Source organism: Protobothrops mucrosquamatus, unplaced genomic scaffold (genome assembly GCF_001527695.2).
Source record: "Protobothrops mucrosquamatus isolate PMUCROS unplaced genomic scaffold, P.Mucros_1.0 scaffold6562, whole genome shotgun sequence".
NCBI classification, from domain to species: domain Eukaryota; kingdom Metazoa; phylum Chordata; class Lepidosauria; order Squamata; family Viperidae; genus Protobothrops; species Protobothrops mucrosquamatus.
In genome coordinates, this window is record NW_015392385.1 from 4,870 (window position 1) to 13,562 (window position 8,693).

The 8,693-nt window shown below is 47.9% G+C and overlaps 2 protein-coding genes across 2 annotated transcripts in view; both read left to right on the top strand.

Moving 5' to 3' along the window:
• The first annotated feature begins 463 nt into the window (after window positions 1–463).
• LOC114923677 (GTPase IMAP family member 1-like) lies at window positions 464–4,737 on the top strand. Its single transcript, XM_029286972.1, has 3 exons — window positions 464–479; window positions 2,507–3,203; window positions 4,470–4,737. Exons 1-3 carry the CDS (start codon window positions 464–466, stop codon window positions 4,735–4,737), a joined length of 981 nt encoding a protein of 326 aa, XP_029142805.1.
• A 515-nt stretch (window positions 4,738–5,252) lies between these two features.
• The window catches only part of LOC107300281 (GTPase IMAP family member 2-like), a 7,176-nt gene continuing 3,735 nt past the window's right edge, over window positions 5,253–8,693 (top strand). Inside the window, exon 1 of the mRNA XM_015829618.1 lies at window positions 5,253–5,291. Within this exon, the coding sequence (XP_015685104.1) occupies window positions 5,253–5,291 (39 nt within the window). The remainder of the gene's footprint in view (window positions 5,292–8,693) is intronic.

The window sequence follows — 8,693 nt, forward strand, 5'->3', positions numbered from 1 at the left end:
GTGGGGGAGGGGGTCCTGCGAGCCCGGCTCTCCCCCCCCACGGCGGTGGGCTCTTCCCCCCCCCTCGAGTATCCCGCAGGCTGCTTTGCAAGGGGGAGGGGCTGCGGTGGAGGGGGGTCCCCCAGATGGGGAGGGCCGGGAATTGGGTCTGGGGTCTTTCGTAAGGCACCCCCCCCCCGGGTGTGGCTTCCTGAGTCCGGGTCTTCGCTTGGAAAGGAGCCCCCGGCTGAGCGGCTTTTTGGGAGGGGGGTCTTCCAAGGGAGGGGGCTGGCTGCGCCGCTCACTGGTTAGAGCTGGGGGGTCGACCCCCCCTGCCCCGCCGAGGGGGGGGTCCACGCAGCCCAGCCGTGTCCTGGGATGGAGACCCCCCCTGACTCAGCCAGGAAGAGAGAGGGAGAAAAGGGCTTTGGGTTCTGCAGGGAATTTGGATTGCTGGCAGACCTGAACTGGCCTCGGGGGAGCCATGGACGCCGAGACAGGTAACCCCCCCCCCCAGAGTTATCCCGGAGGTTTTCTGGGAAACCCAGAAGAAGGGAAGGGGAGAGGGAGAGAGAAGAAAGAAAGAAAGAAAGAAAGAAAGAAAGAAAGAAAGAAAGAAAGAAAGAAAGAAAGAAAGAAAGAAAGAAAGAAAGGAAAGAAAAAAGGAAGGAAGGAAAGGAGGGAGGGAGGGAGGGAGAAAGGAAGGGAAAGAAAAAAAGAAAGAGAGGGGAAGGGAAGGGAAGGAAAAGGGACGGAAGGAGGGAAGGAGACATGGAGGGAGGGAGGGGAAGGAACGAAAGAAAGGAGGGAGGGAGGGAGGGAGAAGGGAAGGGAAAGAGGGAAGGAGACATGAAGAGAGGGAGGGAGAGAGGGAGAGAAAAGAAAGAAGAAAGAAGAAAGAGAAAGAAAGAAAGAAAGAAAGAAAGGTGGGAGGGAGGGAGGGAGGAAAGGAAGAAAGAAAGGAAAGAAAAAAGAAAGGAAGGAAAGGAGGGAGGGAGAAGGGAAAGGAAACAGAAAAAGAAAGAGAGGGGAAGGGAAAGAGAAAAGGAAAGGGAAGGGAAGGAGGGAAGGAGACATAAAGAGAGGGAGAGAGAGAAGGAGAGAAAAGAAAGAAAGAGAGAAAGAAATGTGGGTGGGAGGGAGGGAGGAAAGGAAGAAAGAAAGGAAAGAAAGAAGGAAGGAAGGAAAGGAGGGAGGGAGGGAGAAGGGAAGGGGAAGAGAAACACCCCCCCCNAAGAAAGAAAGAAAGAAAGAAAGAAAGACAGAAAGGGAAGGAAAGGGGGCGAGGGGGGAGGGAGAAGGGAAGGGAAGGGAAAGAGAAAAAGAAAGAGAGAGAAAGGGGAGGGGAGGGAAGGAGGGAAGGAGACATGAAGGGAGGGTGGGAGAGGGGAGGGAAGAGGAGAGGAGAAAGAGAGAGAGAGAGAGAGAAAGAAAGAAAGAAAGGTGGGAGGGACGAAGGAAGGAAGGAAAGAAAGAAATAAAAGAAAGGAAAGGAAGGAAGGAAGGAAGGAAGGAAGAAAAAGAAAGAGAAAGGGAAGGAAGGGAGGGAGGGAGAAGGGAAGAGAAGGGAAAGAGAAAAAGAAAGAGAGAAAGGAAGGGAAGGAAAGGGGAGGGGAGGAAAGGGGAGAGAGAGGGGGAGGGGAGAGGAGAGGAGAGAGAGAGAGAGAGAGAGAGAAAGAAAGAAAGAAAGAAAGAGAAAGGGAAGGAAGGGAGGGAGGGAGGGAGAAGGGAAGAGAAGGGAAAGAGAAAAAGAAAGAGAGAAAGGAAGGGAAGGAAAGGAAAGGAAAGGGGAGGGAAGGAAAGGGGAGAGAGAGGGGGAGGGGATGGGAGAGGAGAAAGAGAGAGAGAGAAAGAAAGAAAGAAAGAGAGAGAGAGAGAGAGAGAGAAAAAGAAAGGTGGGAGGAAAGAAAGAAAGAAAGAAAGAAAGAAAGAAAAAGAAAGGGAAGGGAGGGAGGGAGGGAGGAAGAAGGGAAGGGAAGGGAAAGAGAAAAAGAAAGAGAGAAAGAGGAAGGAAAGGAAAGGGGAGGGAAGGGAAGGGAAGGGGAGGAGGGAAGGAGACATGAAGGGAGGGAGAGAGAGAGGGGGAGCGGAAGAAAAAAAGGAGGGAGGGAGGGAATGAGGGAAGGAGATGGAGGGAGAGGAAGGAAGGAAGGGAAGAATGGAGGGAAGGACGAAGAGGGGGAAAGGAAGGGAAGGAAAAGAAAGAGAAGGGAAAGAGGGAAGGAGACATGGAGGGAGAGAGAGAGGGAGGGGAAGAAAGAAAGGAGGGAGGGAAGGAGACAGGGAAGGAGACAGGGAGGGGGGAAGGAAGGAAGGAAGGAAGGAAGAAAGGAAGGAAGGAAGGAAGGGTGTATCAAGGCTCCATGGACGTCAGTCTTTCTCTAATGTTGTCTTAAGAAAGAAAGAAAGAAAGAAAGAAAGAAAGAAAGAAAGAAAGAAAGAAAGAAAGAAAGACAGAGAAAGGGAGGGAGGGGCACGTGGGAAATCTCTCAATTCCTTTGTGTAACTTTCTCTTTCAAACTCCCAGGGGAGGAACTCCGGCTGATCCTGGTGGGGAAGACCGGAGGCGGGAAGAGCGCCACGGGCAACACCATCCTCAGCCGGAGGGAGTTCAAGTCCACCTTGGGGCCAAACGCCACCACCCTGAAGTGCGAAAGGGGGCAGGGAACCTGGCAGGGCAGGAAGGTCTCCGTGGTTGACACGCCAGGCATTTTCGAGTCCGAAAACTACGATGAGATTGTGCGACGTGAGATCCTGGCTTGCATCAACTTCTCCCGGCCCGGCCCCCACGCCCTGATCTTGGTGACCCAGGTGGGGCGCTTCACCGCGGAAGATGCGGCTGCCGCCAAGTGCGTCTGGCATATCTTTGGGGCCGAGTCCGCCAGGCACACCATCGTCCTCTTCACCTGCCTGGAGGATTTGGGAGGGGCCTCCCTGCAGGAGTATGTCCGAAAGTCCGACAACCGGAATCTGCGGGACCTGATCCGGCGGTGCGGGAACCGCTTCTGCGGGTTCGACAACAAGGCCGTGGGAATCGAGCAAGAGAGGCAGGTCTCGGAGCTGATGGGGACGGTGCAGAGCCTCGTTTCCCAGAACCGGGGGAGCTACTACGTCAACCGGCTGTACGGGGAGCCCAACCTACGGGACGAGCACGTCAGGATCTTCGTCGAGCAGAACCGAAAGCCAGGCAGAAGCCTCATCAAGCTGCTCTTCCTTCCACTCCGGTTGGCCTGTTGTGTATGCAGAAAGGCATATTCCATCTTGAGAATTGTGTGTTCTGTCACGAAAAAGGTATTTGTCAAAGTGTTTCGCTGGTTTTTCCCCGCACGTCTTTGAAGTACGACTTCATTTTTTGGCCGCAAAATCCGGAAACGGTGCGGTTCGTAATTCCCTTTTTTTTCTTCGAGAAATAAACAATGGCAGACCCGCAGGTCTGGTGTCCTCTCTGCTTCTCCTTTGCCTTTGACTGCTGAAATGGGCCTGGGGGGTCAGCTGGGGGTCGTCCCTGCCTTCCTGGGGTCCAGCGAGAGAAGGGGGTCCTTATCTTTAAAGATCCTCCTCCATCTTCTCAAGGGCACCAGGATCCTGCCCCACAGCCCTTCAACGCCAGCCCGGCCCCACGTCCTTGCCTTTGCCCCAGTCCAACCCAGTGTCACCAGTATCAAAGGGGTATTTCCCCCATAAGCCGAGAGCATCCCAGGTGGGTGAAGTCTGTTCTGTACACAAGAGGGGAATTCAGCGTGTTTGTCATCCTTCCCACTTAGTCCAATTAGCAAAAAAAGAACTCCTCGTTCTCCCCCCCCAAGGGTATACTTTACAGATTAGAGCAGGGGTCCCCAATCACCCGAATCTGTGGACCGGTACCAGGCTGCGGCGTGCCAGAAACCGGTCCGTGCAAACAAGCGGAATCCCATCCGCGGAGACGCAGGCAACAAGTGAAGCCAAACACTCCTTCTGGTCCGCGGTAAAACCTCTCTGCACGGAAGCGGTCCCTGGTGCCCAAAAGGCTGTTGGGAAGGGGGTGCTGGATCTGTTGGTTTGGCACCACGACGACGCAATGAACTTTCCCTTTTCCCCTGGCCCACCCCTCCCCCTCCCTGTGTTATCGGTCCACGTCCAATTAAAAGTTCTCAGGCTGTTTTGGAAAGGGACCCTGCGGTTGTGTCGATCAGCTCTGCCATTCGTCGCTGGAGGTGGGAGGAAATCCATACCTGCATGTGTATGTCAAGGGAAATTGGGAGGGGGGGAATGACGATTGGACACCGATGGACTGATCGAGGGCAGGGGGTGGGAGGCGGAGCAGGGAAAGGGGGAAAAAGGCAACCTTTGCGCGGGAATGCTCAGATCCAGCTTTGCTTACACTGTAACTGCTGGAATTTAGGAATGAGAAGCTTTCGCGTCAAGGAACGGAGTCGAGGGTGTTTCTTTCCGAAAGGTCTAAAATGGGGTGAGCCTGACACATTTGGAGCTCGGCATATATTCTCTCACAGGTTTCCATCGCTTAAGCCAGGGGTACCCAACTTTCCTGGGTTGGCGGCCCGGTGGGAGAGGGAGGGGCAGGCGCCTTATGTCCATGTGCGCAAACATGACAATGGCTATATGTGTGCGTGCATGCGCACACACACAGGCAGTGAGCGTGCGCGCCATGCCTCTCTCAGCGACGCAGGTATCTGTGTGAGGCTTGTGACGCCGACGACGCCAGGCTCGCGGCGATACGACTACCGGCGCGAGGATCGTACTGGCGCCAACTCCATGTGAGGCTTACGCCATGGCCTGTGTGAGAGTAGCAGCAACGGAGGAATGAGAGGGGATGAGCACGCACACACAGGTGCAAGCACTGCTCAGCTACTCCCTCCCTCGTTCCCTCCCTCCTTTCTTTCTCTCCCTCCCTCCCTCCCTCCCTTCTTTCTTTCTTTCTATATTTCTGTCTGTCTTCCTCCCTTCTATCTTTCTTTCTTTCTTTCTCTTTCTTTTTCTTTCTCTCCCTCTCCCTCTCCCTCTCCCTCCCTCCTTTCTTTCTGTCTTTCTTACTCTCTCTCTCTCTCCTTCCCTCCTTTCTTTCTTTCTCTCTCTCCCTCCCTCCTTCCTTCCTTCCTTCCTTTCTTTCTCTTTTCTATATTTCTGTCTTCCTCCCTTCTTTTCTTTCTTTCTTTCTTTCTTTCTTTCTTTCTTTCTTTCTTTCTTTCTTTCTTCTTTCTATATTTCTATATTTCGGCCCGCGTGATAGTAGCAGCAACGGTGGAACAAGAGGGGGTGAGCACGCGCACACGGGCATGTGCACTGCCCAGCTACTCACGGGGCCCGGTGGCCAAGTAAGCCAGGGTCCGGTAATGCACTGCAGCCCACAAGTTGGGGACCACTCTTCCAGTCCAACCCTCGACTTGAGCAGGAAACCCTTACAGAATTCCAAAAGGATAGAGTTGGAAGGGACTTTGGAGGTCATCTAGCCCAGCCCACCCACTCAAGCCGGAGATTAAGCTTTCAGAAGCCAGTGAAAGTGAAACTGGGCAACAGATGACAGGTGGAGGGACCCACCTGTCCTAGGCTGAGCCTGGACAAAGTGCAAGGTGTGCCTGCATTTTATGGCCCTGTTTATACCTGGGATATCAGGAAGGGCACACCTGTTTACGAAGGTTCACTGTTTCCATCCTTGGGGGGGGGAGAGGTATCCCGAGTGCTTCTTGGGCTGGTAGGGCTGCTTGGGAGTAGTAGTAGTAGTAATAATAATAATAATAATAATAATATTAATAATAATAATAATAATAATAATAATAATAATAATAATAATAATAATAATAATAATAATAATAATAATAATAATAATAATAATAATAAAGTTGGAAGGGACTTTGGAGGTCATCTAGTCCAACACACTGCTTAAGCAGGAGACCCTTACAGAACAGGAGAGTTAGAATAGAATAGAGTATAGAATAGAATTTAAAAAAGAATAGAATAGAATAGAATAGAAAATATAGAATAGAAAATATAGAATAGAATAGAATAGAATAGAATAGAATAGAATAGAAAATGGAATGGAATATAGAATATAGAATAGAATAGAAAATAGAATAGAATAAAAAATAGAATAGAATAGAATAGAATAGAAAATAGATAGAATAGAATAGAATAAAAAATAGAATAGAATAAAATAAAATAGAATAGAATAAAAATAGAATAGAATAAAATAAAAATAGAATAGAATAAAAAATAGAATAGAATAGAATAGCAAATAGAATAGAATAAATAGAATAGAATAGAATAGAATAAAAAATAAAATAGAATAAAAAATAGAATAGAATAGAATAGCAAATAGAATAGAATAGAATAGAACGGAAAATGGAATGGAATATAGAATATAGAATATAGAATATAGAATATAGAATAGAATAAAAAATAGAATAGAATAAAATAGAATAGAATAGAATAAAAAATAGAATAGAACAGAATAAAAATAGAATAGAATAAAAAATAGAATAGAATAGAATAGCAAATAGAATAGAATAGAATAGAATAAAAAATAGAATAGAATAGAAAATAGAAAATAGAATAGAATAGAATAAAAAATAGAAAATAGAATAGAATAGAATAAAAAATAGAATAGAATAGAATAGCAGAACAGAATAAAAAATAGAATAGAATAGAATAGAAAATAGAATAGAATAAAAAATAGAATAGAATAAAAAATAGAACAGAATAGAAAATAGAATAGAATAGAATAGAATAGAAGGGACCTTGGAGGTCTTCTAGTCCAGCCCCCCCCCCATTCAAGCAGGCGATTAAGCTTTGAGAAGCCAGCGAAAGGGAAACTGGGCAACAGGTGACAGATGACAAAGTCCCAGGTGCGCCTGCATTTTATGGCCCTGTTTATACCTGGGATCCAGGAAGGGCTCACCTGTTTAAGAAAGGTTCCCTGTTCCCAGCCTTGGGGGTGGGGGGAGAATCCCGAGCGCTTCTTGGACTGGTGGGTCTGCTTGGGAGGCAGATGAAGGAGAAGGAGAAGGAGAAGGAGAAGGAGAAGAAGAAGAAGAAGAAGAAGAAGAAGAAGAAGAAGAAGAAGAAGAAGAAGAAGAAGAAGAAGAAGAAAAGAAGAAGAAGAAGAAGAAGAAGAAGAAAAGAAGAAGAAGAAGAAGAAGAAGAAGAAGAAGAAGAAGAAGAAGAAGAAGAAGAAGAAGAAGAAGAAGAACTATAATAAAGTGGGAAGGGACCTTGGAGGTCATCTAGTCCCGCGGTGGCGAACCCTCTTGGTTGCTGCCCGCCCCACTGCCAACGATGGAGGGACGCCGGGCCCAGCATGCGGAGTCTGGGCACGGGCGAGAGATCTGGGCGGGGTGAGGCTATAAAAGGTGCAACTTTGGGCCGGAGCAGCATTTGCTGCAGACAGCGAGCGAGCGAGCGAGCGAGCAGGAGCCGACACTGATAAGTTTCAACGGCGGGCCCCCAACGAGGCAGCGGTCACTCACCGGCTGCCCAGCCTCGTGGGGCCGTGGCGATGGAGGCCGCAGCGTCGAAAGGCGCGGTGGGGCAGAGACGACCTACCTGGCGGTTAAGCGGCCTGGCCTCGGCCACCGAGGGCTGGACTAGATGACCTCCAAGGTCCCTTCCTACTCTGTTCTTCTGTGATTCTACAGGCCAATCAGGTCCGGAGAAATTGCAAGGATTAGAATAGGAATGGAATGGAATAAAAAGAATAGAATAGAATAGAATAGAATAGAATAGAATAGAATAGAATAGAATAGAATAATAAAAAGAATAGAATAAATAGAATAGAATAGAATAGAATAGAAGAATAAAAAGAATAGAATAGAATAGAAGAATAAAAAGAATAGAATAGAAGAATAAAAAGAATAGAATAGAATAGAAGAATAAAAATAGAATAGAATAGAAGAATAAAAAGAATAGAATAAATAGAATAGAATAGAATAGAACAGAATAGAAGAATAAAAAGAATAGAATAGAATAGAACAGAATAGAAGAATAAAAAGAATAGAATAGAATAGAATAATAAAAAGAATAGAATAAATAGAATAGAATAGAATAGAATAGAAGAATAAAAAGAATAGAATAAATAGAATAGAACAGAATAGAAGAATAAAAAGAATAGAATAGAATAGAATAGAAGAATAAAAAGAATAGAATAGAAGAATAGAATAGAATAGAATAGAATAGAAAATAGAATAGAATAGAACAGAACAGAACAGAACAGAGCAGAGCAGAGCAGAGCAGAGCAGAACAGAACAGAATAGGATAGAAAATAACAGAATAGAACAGAACAGAATAGAAAATAGAACAGAACAGAACAGAACAGGAACACGGTCCCTTCCAATTCTTTATACTATGATTCCTTAAGAGTCTCCTGCTTGAGCAGAGGGATGGATTAGATGACCTCCAAGGTCCAACTCTGTCCAGTGGCTGGGTGGGGATGGGGAGGGCTGGGGTGGCCTGGAAAGGGCGAGGAGGGCAGCCCCTCCTCCGCCCCAGTTTTATTTCCCCTGGTGGGGGGGCGGGCCAATCGGGGGGGGCGGAGTCTCCTTCACTCCCCCCCCCATTAGTGAGATTCCTCCAGCCTCCCCCCCCCCATCCATCCATTCAAAGTTCCTTTGAAGAACTTTTCTTGAGTGGGGGGGGGCGGCAAGGAGGGCAGGGAATTGGGTCTGGGGTCTTTCCGTAAGACAGCCCTCTCCCCCCCCCCCGGGTGTGGCTTCCTGAGTCCGCTC

What these genes read in the sequence shown, in the direction of transcription:
- LOC114923677 (XM_029286972.1), top strand. An exon ending in CTGCTCTTCCTTCCACTCCG is followed by an intron (nt 3,204 to 4,469) that starts GTTGGCCTGTTG and finishes ATTCTCTCACAG; the next exon opens with GTTTCCATCGCTTAAGCCAG.